The following is a 17,140-nucleotide window of genomic DNA, read 5'->3' as shown; positions in this document are numbered from 1 at the left end:
ACTTAAATCCTTAGTCGTCAGGGTAATAACAGGCTACTGCTCAGACCTTATCAAACGGAGTCATTGTGTCATCTCAAGACTCCTTGGGTGTCAGATAGGCAAGTTTCCAATTCTGGAGCAACCTAAACTTTGGTGGGCTTAATTCACTGGGGAAAGTAACAGATAGTCTGAGCCTTCAATGTGCTGAGTGCCTCGGCCCCCATTGACATAGATGAGGATCATTTGAAGGACTGGACCTGCAGCAGGGAAACCAGATAACGATGCGCAGGGAGGTTCTGGCAGCTGCCAGTGCTGCCGAGTGGGCTCTAGCATGGTCTGTTCTTCTAATATGTTGTTAATGATTCATACAAAAGCCCAGCAGCATCTGCCCTGCTCTAGTAATGGAAATGACTGTGGTATTTCCTGTTCTTAGCCTAGCAAGGGCTGTGGTAATCCATAAACCTCAGCCAAAGAAACATTGATTTATAAGATCATTAATTTTGCAGATAGCACTAATATAGGGGGAGAGGTGCAGATTCAGAGAAGAATAATCTTCACAGTCTGAATGAATGAGCTCAGTGGTGGAGTATGAAATTTAAGGGCCAATTCTGCTACCCTCTCCAGCCCCTGTAGGCCGCTCTGGTTGTGTAGAGGGGCCTTACATGAGCTACAGGAAGCTGGGGAGCAGGTGGGAATGTTTTGCAGTCACATTTTCTCTCCCCCAAACTGGTTATGGTATGTCTTTGCAAGAGCCGGGAGTGTTTTTGCCTTCTAGCAAGAAATAACACTTTAAAGGTATACCTAGGATGGAGTTGACAGAGTTGGCATCAAATACTTCCTGTCTTGAGGGACCCATAGTTGCACCTGCTTCCCCTCAGTACATGGCTATGTAACTACAATATCTGGTGAAAGGGGTGGTTAAAGTGGGCAGCCATCTTTCGTAAGTCATTCATTTGACTTGATGTATGTTTGCTCATATTGCACTTTAACTCAATCACCTACCATCCTAACTTCCTTTGTCTCCAGAATTCTGGAGCATGCTGTTTACTCCTGCTTCCTAGACTCCTGTTCCTTTCAGTGTGGCTGCTGCCCCTTCATGGTGCTGGAGCAACTCCCTTCAGGGTCAAAAATGACCTTCTAGCTAAATCAAAGGGTCACTCCTTTAAATTAATTCTTTATAATCTGTCTGCTTCCTTAAATAGTCACTCCGTCCTCCATTTTATTTCCCCTCTTGGCTCTCTTCACTCTTTGAGCTCTTCTGGTTCACCTCCTATTTTGATAATTGTTCCTTCAGCATCTCATTTAATGGCTACTCATAGACTTTAAGGTCAGAAGGGACCATTATGATCATCTAGTCTGACCTCCTGCACAACGCAGGCCACAGAATCTCAGCCACCCACTCCTGTAACAAACCCCTAATCTATGTCTGAGTTATTGAAGTCCTCAAATCATGGCTTAAAGACCTCAAGGTGCAGAGAATCCTCCAGCAAGTGACCCGTGCCCCACGCTGCAGAGGAAGGCAAAAAACCTCCAGGGCCTCTGCCAATCTGCCCTGGAGGAAAATTCCTTCCTGACCCCAAATATGGCGATCAGCTAAACCCCGAGCATGTGGGCAAGACTCACCAGCCATCACCCAGGAAAGAATTCTCTGTAGTAACTCAGATCCCACCACATCTAACATCCCAGCACAGACCATTGAGCATATTTACCGCTAGTAGTCAAAGACCAATCTCATTATACCATCCCCTCCATAAGCTTATCAAGCTTAGTCTTGAAGCCAGATGTGTCTTTTGCCCCCACTACTCCCCTTGGAAGGCTGTCCCAGAACTTCACTCCTCTGATGGTTAGAAACCTTCGTCTAATTTCAAGTCTAAACTTCCTAATGTCCAGTTTATATCCATTTGTTCTTGTGTCCACATTGGTACTGAGCTTAAATAATTCCTCTCCCTGCCTGATATTTATCCCTCTGATATATTTATAATGAGCAATCATATCTCCCCTCAGCCTTCTTTTGGTTAGGCTAAACAAGCCAAGCTCTTTGAGTCTCCTTTCATAAGACAGGTTTTCCATTCCTCGGATCATCCTAGTAGCCCTTCTCTGTACCTGTTCCAGTTTGAATTCATCCTTCTTAAACATGGGAGACCAGAACTGCACACAATATTCCAGATGAGGTCTCACCAGTGCCTTGTATAATGGTACTAACACCTCCTTATCTTTACTGGAAATACCTCGCCTGATGCATCCCAAGACCACATTAGCTTTTTTAACGGCCATATCACATTGGCGGCTCATAGTCATCCTGAGATCAACCAATACTCCGAGGTCCTTCTCCTCCTCTGTTACTTCCTGTGTCCCCAATTTATAACCAAAATTCTTGTTATTAATCCCTAAATGCATGACCTTGCACTTTTCACTATTAAATTTCATCCTATTACTATTACTCCAGTTACAAGGTCATCCAGATCTTCCTGTATGATTTCCTGGTCCTTCTCTGTACTGGCAATACCGCCCAGCTTCGTGTCATCCGCAAACTTTATTAGCACATTCCCACTTTTTGTGCCGAGGTCAGTAATAAAAAGATTAAATAAGATTGGTCCCAAAACTGATCCCTGAGGAACTCCACTAGTAACCTCCTTCCAGCCTGACAATTCACCTTTCAGTATGACCCATTGTAGTCTCCCCTTTAACCAGTTCCTTATCCACCTTTCAATTTTCATATTGATCCCCATCTTTTCCAATTTAGCTAATAATTCCCCATGTGGAACCGTATCAAATGCCTTACTGAAATTGAGGTAAATTAGATCCACTGCGTTTCCTTTGTCTAAAAAATCTGTTACCTTCTCAAAGAAGGAGATCAGGTTGGTTTGGCACGATCTACCTTTTGTAAAACCATGTTGTATTTTGTCCAAATTACCATTGACCTCAATGTCCTTGACTACTTTCTCCTTCAAAATTTTTTTCCAAGACCTTGCATACTACAAATGTCAAACTAACAGGCCTATGGTAACTCGGATCACTTTTTTCCCCTTTCTTAAAAATAGGAACTATGTTAGCAATTGTCCAGTCGTATGGTACAACCCCTGAGTTTACTTATTCATTAAAAATTCTTGCTAATGGGCTTGCAATTTCATGTGCCAGTTCCTTTAATATTCTTGAATGAAGATTATCTGGGCCCCCCGATTTAGTCCCATTAAGCTGTTCGAGTTTGGCTTCTACCTCGGATGTGGTAATATCTACCTCCATATCCTCATTGCCATTTGTCATCCTACCATTATCCCTAAGCGCCTCATTAAAGACTGAGGCAAAGTATTTGTTTAGATATTGGGCCATGCCTAGATTATCCTTAACCTCCACTCCATCCTCAGTGTTTAGCGGTCCCACTTCTTCTTTCTTTGTTTTCTTCTTATTTATATGGCTATAGAACCTTTTACTATTGGTTTTAATTTCCTTTGCAAGGTCCAACTCTACATGGCTTTTGGCCTTTCTCACTTTGTCCCTACATGTTCTGACCTCAATAAGGTAGCTTTCCTTGCTAATCCCTCCCATCTTCCACTCCTTGTAGGCTTTCTGCTTTTTCTTAATCACCTCTCTGAGATGCTTGCTCATCCAGCTTGGTCTACCACTCCTGCCTATGAATTTTTTCCCCTTTCTTGGGATGCAGGCTTCTGATAGTTTCTGCAACTTTGACTTGAAGTAATTCCAGGCCTCCTCCGCCTTTAGATCCACAAGTTCTTCAGTCCAATCCACTTCCCTAACTAATTTCCTTAATTCTTTAAAGTTAGCCCTTTTGAAATCAAAAACCCTAGTCCCAGATCTATTTTTGTTTATTCTTCCATCTAGTTTGAACTGAATTAGCTCATGATCACTCGAATCAAGGTTGTCCCGTACAACCATTTCTTCTATGAGGTCCTCACTACTCACCAAAACCAAATCTAAAATGGCATCCCCTCTTGTTGGTTCTTCAACTACTTGGTGAAGGAATCCATCAGCTATCGCATCCAGGAAAATCTGAGCCCTATTATTATTACTAGCACTTGTCCTCCAGTCTATATCTGGGAAGTTAAAGTCTCCCATGATCACACAATTCCCATTAGTGTTTACTTCATTAAAAACATTGAAGAGGTCTCCATCCATATCCAAATTGGATCCCGGCGGTCTGTGGCGTACCCCAAGCACTATCTCAGGGGAGGCTCTAGTAGCTTTCTTTCCCAATGTGATTTTGCCCAGACAGACCTGTCTTATCCATTTCATCCCTTCTTATTTCTTTACAGTCTACCTCATCATTGATATACAATGCTACTCCACCACCTTTGCCTTTATTTCTGTCTTTCCTAAACAGCACATAGCCTTCAATACCTTTACTCCAGTCATGACTACTATTCCACCATGTTTCTGTTATCCCTATAATATCTGGTTTCACTTCCTGCACCAGTAGCTCTAGTTCCTCCGTTTTGTTACCTAGACTCCTCGCATTAGTGTACAAACATCTTAATTTTTGCCGTTTGGCTTCACTGACATCCTTTACCCGATTAGGCACAGACATTCTACCGCCAGTATCACCTATTAGACTGGTATTTACACTACACTTCCTCCTTATGTCCATTCTCATACCCACGGCTGTATCCTTCCTTACTTTATTTTCATCCCTCTCAATGTTAAATTCTGGCATGGAAATTACCTGGACATCTCCCAACCATCTCCCCCAAATTCCTAGTTTAAAGCTCTCTTAATCAGTTGTGCCAGCCTCCATCCTAGAAGTCTATTTCCCTCCTTACTCAGGTGAAGTCCATCCCGAGAGAACAGTCCTCTATCCATGAATGCTTCCCAGTGGCCATACATCCCAAAGCCCTCCTTATAGCACCACTGCCTGAGCCATCTGTTGATCGCCATAATCTTGTCACACCTTTGTTGCCCTTCTCTAGGAACAGGCAGAATCCCACTGAAGATCACCTGAGCCTCGATTTCCTTAAGCGTCTTCCTCAGCCTGGCATAGTCTCCCGTGATACGTTCCAGCGAGAATCTAGCCGTATCATTTGTTCCCACATGAAGGACAATCAGCGGATTCTTTCCCGCTCCCGTTAGGATCCTTTTCAGCCTCAGGTCCACATCCCGTATCTTAGCACCCTTCTGTTCTCCGGATCAGCTCTAGTTACAGGCCTGTCTATTCCTCTCAGTAAGGAGTCCCCAATCACGTAGACCTGCCTTTTCCTGGTGATGGTGCGATTCTCCGATCTATCCCCTGTTCCCTCTGGCTGCAAGTCCTCTTGATTTCTATTGTCCCTTGCAATCCGCCGCAACCCATCCCATATCCTCCTGGGGCTCATATTTGATGTTGTTATCTCCATTGACTCTTCCCCTCTTCCTATAGGACTAGCTGCTCTTCTCTTCTTCCTTGTCCTCTCGCCTTCAGCAACCACCTGCTGTGCTCCTTCTTCATTTTCCAACTCCGCAAACCTGTTCCGGAGCTCTATTTCTCCTTCACTAGCCCGTCTTTTCCTCTGCCTGGTTCTCTTAGTCACATGCTTCCACTGTCCACTTTCCTCACCCAGCAGTCTCCCCTCAGGTTTTTTTGGTCCTGCTTCCATCAGCAAGTCTGAGCTTTTCCCTTCAGCCTCCTCATGTCTTTGCTCCATCATCTGCTTGAACCCCCTTCTAAACTCCACCTGCATCTCCAATCCTCGGATCTTTTCTTCCATCAGCTCTATCAGGCGGCACTTCACGCAGACAAAACTCTTTTCAGGTACCCCCTCCAGGATCATGTACATGTCGCAGCTTCCACATCCAGTCATCCTCATTGTGTCTTCCACTGCTGCCTCTGTATCGGTCATAGCCTTCCCACCAAAAACCTGTTAGTCCGGGAAACACAAACCAAACCAAACCACCACCACCCACAGCAAAACAAACCCCCAACGGGCACCAGAACACACTCCTTTCACTAGCCTGTTTATTCCTTTGCCTAGCTCTCTTAGTCTCCCCCGCAAACTCCCCTTGCAAACTCCCACTGAAACTCCCCCGTTTACAGCTCTGTTTGCTGGCTCCTGTGCCGCTGCAGCTATCTCATCCTCCCCTCTTTGTCTTCCGTTGATGTCCCTCAAGTTTCTGTTTTCAGCCCCTTCCTCTTCTTTCTCTGTACGCTCTCTGTGACCTCATCTGCTTCCCCGGATTCTACCATGCTTCTGAGCCAGGGACTCCTGTCCAGCCCTGATATCTCCTTGTAGAGGTCCGGACTCACCCCTGCGGCGCCTCCTGCTGGTCGTCCAGGGAATTAGCTCACCAGCCTCTGGAGCGCCCTCTGCAGGCCGGTGATCCGACTCGTTCTCTCCTTCTCGGCCTCCGTGTCCCTCCCAGGACCCCGGTGCCCTTTGCTCTGCTCCTCCCTGGGGAAACCCCCACCCACTATCCCCACCTTGCCTCAGCACTAGGCCACTGCCAGTCAGCAACTAGCCCCCCTCCCTGGGGCAGACTGCAGTATCGGCCACTCATCACTGGCAAGGGGGGTTTGGACCTGCTGCCTTGGCCTAGCCCTGGGCTGCCCTCTGCAACCCCCAGTACCCCTTGGCCTATTACCAGGCCGCAGCCTGGGGCTATCCAGGCTGGAGCTCCCCAGCTCCTCAGCCTTTCCCCAGCCCTGTTCCACTATAGGTACCCTGTCTAGCTCCCTGCAGCCAGGCCCTTCTCTCTCTGAAGGCAGAGAGAGACTCCTGAGCTGCTTGGCTCCCAGCCTCTTATATAGGGCCAGCTGGGGCCTGATTGGGGCGTGGCCCAGCTGTGGCTACTTCCCCAATCAGCCCAGTAGCTTTTCCCTTTGCCCCAGCCCTCTGCCAGGGCTGTTTTAAACCCCTCAGGCAGGAGTGGGGTAGCCATCCCGCTACACTCCTGTTCCACCAGTTCCATAACACAAGCTGCCTTTCTGACGTCTCCTCCTGGATATCTACCCACCATCTCGAACCTAGTTCCACTAGATCTGGATTTCTTGGGCCAGACTCTCAGCCTCACTCCAACCCCTTTGCATGGCTCTTATTGCAATGGTAAGGGACACTTCCCCAGCTAGCCAGGAATTCCTGACTCCCTGGTGGAGCAGAGCCAGTGCATCAGCGCTATACCTCCCACCTACTTCCCTTTTCCCACCGTAAAGCCAGGGTGCCTCTTCACTCTGGCTACTTACGGCTGCCAGAGTGGCTTCATAGGTGCAGGGGGTAGCTCAGAGCAGCCCACATACATTGGGTGTTGAATTGGCTCCTGTTGGCCCCTAGAATTGGGGCGGTACAAAGACGCACCAGAGCATGAGGCAGACTCACAGAGCTTCTTATGGCTAGGTGCTATGCTGGGTCGAGTGTGCACAGATAGAGTTGGGGAGCAGCTGACTGATTTTGCAATGATCTGGTCACCCCACTCTGATGCTCTGCACTCACGCTGAGCCCAGATCACCATTTTCCTGGTGAGTGCCAGTTGCTCTTGGGCCCAGCCAGGCTGCTGCTGCTATACTCCAGGTGTTGGTTCTACGTGAAGAAACACTCCCAGTTCTCTTTTGGGTGGAGGTGCCCTGGCTGGGGGATCCTGCGGGATAAGGTATGTGGTGATGGAGGTCATGTAGGCTGGGATGAGGGCTCAGATGACTCATCCCTCACCCCCGTGTCCTCTCCCTCATCCTCCACAAGGACCATCATCCCTCCAGAGCTAGATGGTGCATATCTCTGGAGAGCCTCACATCTCCTGGCTGGCTGTGGCTCAAGCGGCTGCTCCTGCATGGATGTTCCTGGCTAATTAAGGATCAAGGGAGACTCTCAGAAATCCCACCCAGCACCTCCATCCATGTCTCTCCTACTAGGTGGCCCTCCACCACCAGAGCTCTCATCCCAAGGAAGCCGGGACATCTTTCATTGCCTGTGCTGCTTAGTAGTCTGACCTCCTCCTGATGAAAACTGGCCTGGCTTCTGAATTTGGCCAGATTACCTTGTCACTACAGACTCACTATTAGGAGTAGATGCAGACAACCAATCAGCAGCTGGCACCCATATCAGCTGGCACAATTTAAAAAATGCCAGTTTAGCTGCAAAATCATTATTTACATATGCAAATTTTACATTATAATATTTAAACCACATAAGGGGCAGAAATCTGTTCAGCCCCTGTTCGCTCTGCCAATCGAGCGTACAGCTTTTGAAAATACCTCTGGTAACTGGCTACATAAGCACCTGTGCCCTCGCACTCATTCCTCTGTGCTGCTCCAGCAGCCAGTTCTGGTGGGTGCCTAGCCAAAGGCCTTTCAACTGTTAGCATCATTCATAACAGCTGCTCATAACCCTTCTAAGCAAGCAGTAGTTCTGATACAATGTTGTGTTGGTGCCTTCTTTCCCAAAGTATTGGTGAGTCCCTGCACCCCCCAAATGAAATCAGAGAGCACCAGGCTGCCCCAGTCAATGGCTGGGTCTTTGCCCCTCTCCTCTCTTATCCTCTCCTCTGGTGAGAACATAAGATCGACCATACTGGGACAGACCAAAGGTCCATCTAGCCCAGTATCCTGTCTTCTGACAGTGGCCAGTGCCATGTGCCCCAGAGGGAATGAACAGAACAGGTAATCATCCAGTGATCCATCCCCTGTCACTCATTCCCAGCTTCTGGCAAACAGAGGCTAGGGACACCATCCCTGCCCATCCTGGCTAATAGCCATTGATGGACCCATCCTCCATGAACTTATCCAGTTCTTTTTTTGAACCCTGTTATGGTCTTGGCCTTCACAACATCCTCTGGCAAGGAGTTCCACAGGTCGCCTGTGCATTGTGTGAAGAAATACTTCCTTTTGTTTGTTTTAAACCTGCTGCCTATTAATTTCATTTGGTGACCCCTAGCTCTTGTGTTATGAGAAGGAGTAAATAACACTTCCTTAGTTACTTTCTCCACACCAGTCATGATTTTATAGACCTGTAGCATATCCCCCCTTTAGTTGTCTCTTTTCCACCTGAAAAGTCCCAGTCTTATTAATCTCTCTTCATATGGAAGCCGTTCCATACCCCTAACCATTTTTGTTGCCCCTTTCTGTACTTTTTCCAATTCTAATATATCTTTTTTTGAGATGGAACGACCACATCTGCACACCGTATTCAAGGTGTGGGCCTCCCATGGATTTATATAGAGGCAATATGATATTTTCTGTCTTATTATCTATCCCTTTCCTAATGATTCCCAACATTCTGTTCACTTTTTTGACGGCTGCTGCACATTGAGTAGATGTTTTCAGAGAACTACCCACAATGACTCCAAGATCTATTTCTTGAGTGGTAACAGCTAATTTAGACCCAATCATTTTATATGTATAATATGGGATTGTGTTTTCCAATGTGCATTACTTTGCATCACCAAGCATCAACTGCTCTTGCTTTGTGATTCTTTAAGAGATCACTGTTTCAAAACCTGCTGTCCTTTCTCTTATTATGTGTGAGCTGCCCTGTTATCAGCTGTTGGCACAGAGCTCTGAGATGGCACCATGCCCAGAACTTCTGGGTAGACAAGCAGGGTTTAACTCATTTAAGCAGAGATGCAAATGGCTGAGCCCAAAGAAAAGTAATTTCCCCCCCTTGCATGGCAAGCTTGGTCTTTGGTGACTTCCTGGTAGAATCCACAACCAGAGGCATTTTAGGGGTAGCTTTCCTCTGTGTTACGGCAAGTGTCACCAGGTAATGCTGTTATACAGTCTTCCCAGTTCTTTTGCTTGGCCTGTGAGCAAATGTTCAATATTGGGAGCATGTGCAGTGGTTTTAGTTTTCGTTATGGAAGATTCTGTGTAGAGGCAGTGCTCCTTGCAAAGGGAGCTGTGCAAGCAGCAGGAGAGTTTGCTGTCTGCCATGGGCTTTGACTAGAGTCCATTCTTAAGGCAGAACTGCTTCCTGTGAACATTGTTTCTGGGCCGAGATTCCAGAAAGAGGGGATTGACTGCTTGTGTTCCAGGACTGAACAAATTACAGTCAGAATGTACCCAATCCCCAAGTCACTAATTTCTCCTCTACTGGGAAGCCAACCTGCAAGTTCTTGGACATCTGCTCCAGCTCAGTAGAAGGGTGAAGCTGGTATCAGAAGGGACACTGGTGTCGAAAAAAGGGGGAATCGTGCACTGCACACACAATGAATATAAATTCCCTCCAGCAGGACACTGGAAACCACCCGATCACCCTCTTACAATGGCAGCAAACACAGCCTGGCTGCAGGCACAATTCTGAGAACAAACTTTGAAGGCACGGTGCAAGGACTGTGGTCCCTTTATTCAGTCCAGAAAGGCAGAGATCTCAGTGCTTTGCACCAGCAAGGTAGCACACATGAAATACCTGTTTAGCATTGTGCAGCTCCAGTCACTAGTTTCAGTGGAGTCTGCAAATGTCCTGGCTGTGGGGGTGGGGGATGAAAGAAGGGGATGAGTGAGAGGGAGGGGAGAAGTAAGAAAGTGAACTGGCATCAGAGCAGTTCAGATTGCTGGCAGCTTAATTCAGATACGTATTGGTCATTGTTTTAATTGTCAACCAGTGTGTATGTGGCTAATTGGCATATTTCTCCATTAGCCACAACTCCAGTACAGCAACCACGTTCTTTAGTGCTATCTCACTTGCATTTGGGATGCTGACAGGTGTCTTGAGCTCCCTGGATCCATGCCTCAGAATCCTGCAAGTTCATTGGTTGCTTGAGCCAATATTCGTCAAGTGAAAGACAAACCTTATCCATCAGAAGAACACCTATTACAGCTCAGAAACATTGCTGGTATTTTGAAGAACATCAAGCCAGTGAAGCTATGGTCTGGAACCCTGGCTACAGTAGCATCACTGGATTGAGTTTTAGGGTGTCTGGCACTTGCAGTGCATTGAGAAAAGGGCATATACAAGTGAAACTGTTATACTCCAGGTCCTTGCCAAGGGTGGGGTTGGAAACCTGACTTTCCAAATCATTTCACTTGATCCCAACTTCCCTCCCTCGCAGAAAGAGTTTGACTTGACCAGTCAGATTGATAAATAGGACTAAATAGAGTCAGCCTTCCTCAGTTTCCATTTATTCATCACTTCACCTTGGCTGCCTAGTTTCCACACTGACGCCTTGCTAAGCACAGGTGGGAGGTGTATTGATTTGACACTGGTGAATTTAAGACCAACATTCCCCTAGTTGCACTGCTAACTGTAGCAGCAGCTAAAAGCTATGGACTCTTTCTTGCTAACCAGGATGACACTTCCTCCTTCTGTGTCTTTTTCCTCCCAGGGGCTGTGTCATCGGACCAACGTTTCATTTCAACGTACCATCCCTAAATTTTGGCGATGTCTCCTTTGGTGAGTATATTGTTCTTAGTTGCCAGTTGTAGGTGAGGTCTACTGCAATATTAAAATGAAACATTTTCATGCAAGAGCATCCACTGCATGAGATCCTTTGCATAAGGCTTTGGGGTACTGAACCAAGCTTTGTTTCGTAGAGTCAGCTGATTTGTAAGATTAATACATAATGGAAGTATTCCACATTGCAAAACAAGCATTGGAGAGCTCTTTGCTGATGGATCAAGGTACCTGGGAGACAATCCCGATAATTGCATCTGGAAGGACCCAAAATTCCCACCCTGCATTTGGGCAGCTCTTAGTCACAAACACATGCACATTAATGAGACAAAGTTCTTGAAAAGAAACTAGAATGTATTGGACTTTGTCAGGAATGATGGGATACGTTCAGCACCATCTAAAAGGAGCAGGAGTTTAACACCTCTTAAAGTTTTTGAATGGTGAGAGAAAACTAGGAGTTCTCAGGTTACATCACATTATATTATGCGCCATAGAATGTCCAAAGTCAGAGTTTGATGGTAAGTAGTGATATGAGCTCTTTGTATTTCATTTCTCATGTGGAGATATCAAATAGGAGGAAGCAACCAGTGTAGCTAGTATCAATATTATACAGTATCCACCAGTGTTGTTGTTTTTTTAACGTAGACCTTGGCAGTAGCGTGGCTAGAAATGGTCTGGTCTAAGAAGGAGAAAGGGATGGGAAGGTGGAGTTAATTGTTCTCTGTACATCTCAGAGAGAGGAGAGTTAGTCATATCACTAACCTGTACCTGTCCTGGGCAATTATTTGAAATCCAAGGCAAAGAAATTACTTCTTCCACTGTCCTTTAGTGTGAGAAGTTAATTCATCCTGTGTGGACATCTCGCTATTGCCTACCTGCTAATGTGCCCACTCAATAGCTCTGTGGTAGGCATTGATGTCCTAGATTCTGGTTTCTCCTCCATTGAAAGCATGGCATTGCTGACATACTCTTGTGTCCGTGCATTCAGAACATCTCCATTGAAATGCAGATTCTGACTCTCCATCTCAGCCTTACAAAAGTCTTTTCACAGAGATGATCTAAAGTTTAAATGTGAAATCAATTGTGGATTGATTGAAGGCACATTATCATTCTTGCCTTGTGCATCTGTGGTTTCATGCTGTCCATGGATTCTTTAAGAAAACTAATTACCGTTTCTGAGCACTTTCTTCCTTTCCATGCGTCACCATACTGTCTTTTACTGTTGTTTCCCTTTGAATAAAAAAATAAAATTACTCCAGACAGCTCATATTGGGAAAAAAAAGGAATAGGTTCAAAAACAATTAGGTAATGTGAGTTCCATTTCCTTTAATCTGATTTCATTAATGAGGCTCTGTCAGCAGTAAGAGAGAGACTTTCGTATCCTTGCTCCTTTTAAAATATACTATTAACTATTGCCATTGTCTGGCGACTTCAGCCAGTTTTGGAATTCTAGATAGTGTACATGTATCCTCCAAACTGATCTCCAACCTCCTTGCTAAATAACTTCCACAGAAGATTTCCATAGTGCTGGCCTGAAACAGGAATTTATCACTGTAGGACTTGGGTAAATGACATCTGCATCTCCAAGTGGTTTCTTTTCATAGCCCTGGTCTACACTACGAGTTTAGGTCAAATTTAGCAGCGTTAGATCGATTTAACCCTGCACCCATCCACACGACGAAGCCATTTTTGTCGACTTAAAGGGCTCTTAAAATTGATTTCTGTACTCTTCCCCGACGAGGGGATTAGCGCTGAAATCGACATCGCCGGGTCGAATTTGGGGTAGTGTGGACGCAATTCGACGGTATTGGCCTCTGGGAGCTATCCCAGAGTGCTCCATTGTGACCGCTCTGGACAGCACTTTCAACTCAGATGCACTAGCCAGGTACACAGCAAAAGCCCTGCGAACTTTTGAATTTCATTTCCTATTTAGCCAGCATGGCGAGCTCATCAGCACAGGTGACCATGCAGTCCCAGAATCACAAAAGAGCTCCAGCATGGACTGAACGGGAGGTACTGGATCTGATCGCTGTTTGGGGAGACGAATCCGTGCTATCAGAACTCTGTTCCAAAAGACGAAATGCCAAAATATTTGAAAAAATCTCCAAGGGCATGATGGACAGAGGCTACAACAGGGACCCACAGCAGTGCCACGTGAAAATTAAGGAGCTCAGGCAAGCCTACCAAAAAAACAAAGAGGCAAACGGTTGCTCCGGGTCAGAGCCCCAGACATGCGGCTTCTATGATGAGCTGCATGCAATTCTAGAGGGGGCCCCTACCACTACCCCACCCCTGTCCGTGGACACCTGCAAGGGGGGAGTCTCATGCAACAGGGATGAGGATTTTGGGGACGAGGAAGATGAGGAGGTGCAGGAGGATGAGGATAGCGCACAGCACGCAAGCGGAGAAACCATTCTCCCCGACAACCAGGAACTGTTTATCATCCTGGAGCCAACACCCTCCCAACCCTCCCAAGGCGGGCTCACGGACCATGAAGCCAGAGAAGGCACCTCTGGTGAGTGTACCTTTTGTAAATATAATGCATGGCATAAAAGCAAGCGTGTTTAATGATTAATTTGCCCTTTAGACTTGGGATGCATTCGCGGTCAGTACAGCTCCTCCTTTTAAATGGCCAACCCAACAGGTGCTTGGTATGGGAAAGGAGGGCGCTGCTGTTTGAAACCATTCCCACATGTTATGAAGGTTGAAGAAGCTGAAAGACTGTGGCTTACCATGGCTGCCTACAAGCCGAATTCTGTTGCCCGGCCCTGCATGTGTGATCTCTCACACCAAACCAGCAGGCCCTCAATATAAGGGGCAAAATGCGACCTTGTACCGAAAGCACATGTGCTATATAATGTTAACAGCTTGGTTTTCCGTGAAAGAGTCTACCCATTGTTCTCTAAAATGTGTCTTTTTAAATACTAGTCTTCCTTTTTTTCCTCCTGCAGCTGCAAATGTTTCAACGCTCCCCCTATCATCTCCGTCCCAGAGGCTAGCACAGATAAGAAGGCGAAAAAAACGCACTCGTGATGAAATGTTCTCTGAGCTCATGCAGTCCTCCCACACTGAAAGAGCTCAGCAAAATGCGTGGAGGCAGACAATGTCAGAGTCCAGGAAAGCAGAAAATGAACGCAAGGACAGGACGGACGTGCGAGAGGAGAGGTGGCGGGAGCAAGAAGAGAGGTGGTGGGAGCAAGATGATAGGTGGCGGCAGCGTGATGAGAGGAGGCAGGATGCAATGCTGAGGCTACTGGAGGATCAAACTGATATGCTCCGGCATATGGTTGAGCTGCAGGAAAGGCAGCAGGATCACAGACCGCTGCTGCAGCCCCTGTGTAACCAACCGCCCTCCTCCCCAAGTTCCATAGCCTCCTCACCCAGATGCCCAAGAACGTGGGGGGAGAGGGGCCCTCCGGGTACCCAACCACTCCACCCCAGAGGACTGCCCAAGCAACAGAAGGCTGGCATTCAATAAGTTTTGAAGTACATTGTGGCCTTGTCCTTCCCTCCTCCCCCACCCCACCCGGTGCTTCCCTCCTCCCCCACCCCTCCCGGGCTACCTTGGCAGTTATCCCCCTATTTGTGTGACGAATTAATAAAGAATGCATGATTTGAAACAACAATGACTTTATTGCCTCTGCAAGCGGTGATCGAAGGGGGGAGGTCTCGGTTGGCTTACAGGGAAGTAGAGTGAACCAAGGGGGCAGGTTTTCATCAAGGAGAAACAAACAACTGTCACACCGTAGCCTGGCCAGTCATGAAACTGGTTTTCAAAGCTTCTGTGCTCTTCTAACCGCCCTGGTGTCTGTCTGTGCGTAATCAGCGGCCAGGCGATTTGCCTCAACCTCCCACCCCACCATAAACGTCTCCCCCTTACTCTCACAGATATTGTGGAGCACACAGCAAGCAGTAATAACAATGGGAATATTGGTTTTGCTGAGGTCTACGTGAGTCAATAAACTGCACCAGCGCGCTTTTAAACGTCCAAATGCACATTCTACCACCATTCTGCACTTGCTCAGCCTATAGTTGAACAGCTCCTGACTACTGTCCAGGGTGCCTGTGTATGGCTTCATGAGCCATGGCATTAAGGGGTAGGCTGGGTCCCCAAGGATAACAATAGGCATTTCAACATCCCCAACGGTTATTTTCTGGTCTGGAAAGTAAGTTCCTTGCTGCAGCTGTTCAAACAGACCAGAGTTCCTGAAGATGCGAGCGTCATGTACCTTTCCCGGCCATCCCACATTGATGTTGGTGAAATGTCCCTTGTGATCCACCAGTGCTTGCAGCACCATTGAAAAGTACCCCTTTCGGTTTATGTACTGGCTGCCAAGGTGGTCCGGTCCCAAGATAGGGATATGCGTTCCATCTGTGCATTCCGCCCCACCACAGTTAGGGAATCCCATTGCAGCAAAGCCATCCACTATGACCTGCACATTTCCCAGATTCACTACCCTTGATAGCAGCAGCTCAGTGATTGCGTTGGCTACTTGGATCACAGCAGCCCCCTCCGTAGATTTGCCCACTCCAAATTGATTCCCGACTGACCGGTAGCTGTCTGGCATTGCAAGCTTCCAGAGGCCTATCACCACTCGCTTGTGAACTGTGAGGGCTGCTCTCATCTTGGTATTCTTGTGCTTCAGGGCAGGGGAAAGCAAGTCACAAAGTTCCATGAAAGTGCCCTTATGCATGCGAAAGTTTTGCAGCCACTGGGAATTATCCCAGACCTGCAACACTATGCGGTCCCACCAGTCTGTGCTTGTTTCCCAGGCCCAGAATCGGTGTTCCACGGCATGAGCCTGCCCCATTGCCACCAGGATGTCCAAATTGCCGGGGCCCGTACTTTGAGAGAAGTCTGTGTCCATGTCCTCATACTCTCGTCACCGCGTTGCCATCGCCTCCTCGCCTGCTTTTGCAGGTTCTGGTTTTGCACATACTGCAGGATAATGCACGAGGTGTTTACAATGCTCATAACTGCCGCGGTGATCTGAGCGGGCTCCATGCTTGCCGTGGTATGGCGTCTGCAGGAGAGCAGAGTGGCAGCGGAAGCGGTGGTTGGAAGACCAGTTTTGCAGACCTACTGCACCATCTGCTGCCAGGACACAACAGCAGCGGTGTCCGTTAGCTTAGCTGAGCTGAGCAGGCTGCACGGTTGCTGTGGTATGGCGAGACAAGAGCAGGAGAGCAGAGTTGCAGCGGAAGCGGCGGATGACGACGGTCATATAGAGGACCTGCAAGACCACCTGGAGAGCAGGAGAGCAGAGTGGCAGAGGAAGCGGTGGTTGGAAGACCAGTTTTTCTGACCTATTGCACTGTCTGCGGCCAGAGCAGGAGAGCAGAGTGGCAGGGGAAGTGGTCGTTTGATGACAATGGTTAGCAGTCCTACTGCACCGTCTGCTGAAAGCAGTATGGCTCCCGCACGGAAAAAAGGCGCGAAACGATTGTCTGCCATTGCTTTCACGGAGGGAGGGGCGACTGACGACATGTGCCCAAAACCACCTGCGACAATGTTTTTGCCCCATCAGGCATTGGGAGCTCAACCCAGAATTCCAATGGGCGGCGGAGACTGCAGGAATTGTGGGATAGCTACCCACAGTGCAACGCTCCAAAAGTCGACGCTAGCCACAGTACTGTGGACGCACTCCGCCGACTTAATGCGCTTAGTGGGGACACACACAATCGACTGTATAAAATCACTTCCAAAAAAATCTACTTCTATAAATTCGACCTAATTTTGTAGTGTAGACATACCCTTACTTGAATGCATCTAATGCTTTGGAGAGTGGGTGATGTGCCATTTCTTCCACAGGCTTAGCTGACTGAGCAAGTAGACCAGTTCTGTCTGCTCTCATGAG

The 17,140-nt window shown here is 47.4% G+C and overlaps 1 protein-coding gene across 1 annotated transcript in view; it reads left to right on the top strand.

Moving 5' to 3' along the window:
* HYDIN (HYDIN axonemal central pair apparatus protein) overlaps window positions 1-17,140 on the top strand; it is a 383,856-nt gene that overhangs the window by 91,046 nt on the left and 275,670 nt on the right. The window contains 1 exon segment of the mRNA XM_065416810.1: window positions 11,215-11,282. Within this exon segment, the coding sequence (XP_065272882.1) occupies window positions 11,215-11,282 (68 nt within the window).

The sequence above is a fragment of the Emys orbicularis genome, chromosome 14, assembly GCF_028017835.1.
Source record: "Emys orbicularis isolate rEmyOrb1 chromosome 14, rEmyOrb1.hap1, whole genome shotgun sequence".
NCBI lineage: Eukaryota > Metazoa > Chordata > Testudines > Emydidae > Emys > Emys orbicularis.
This window is presented reverse-complemented; position numbering and strand designations above follow the sequence as displayed.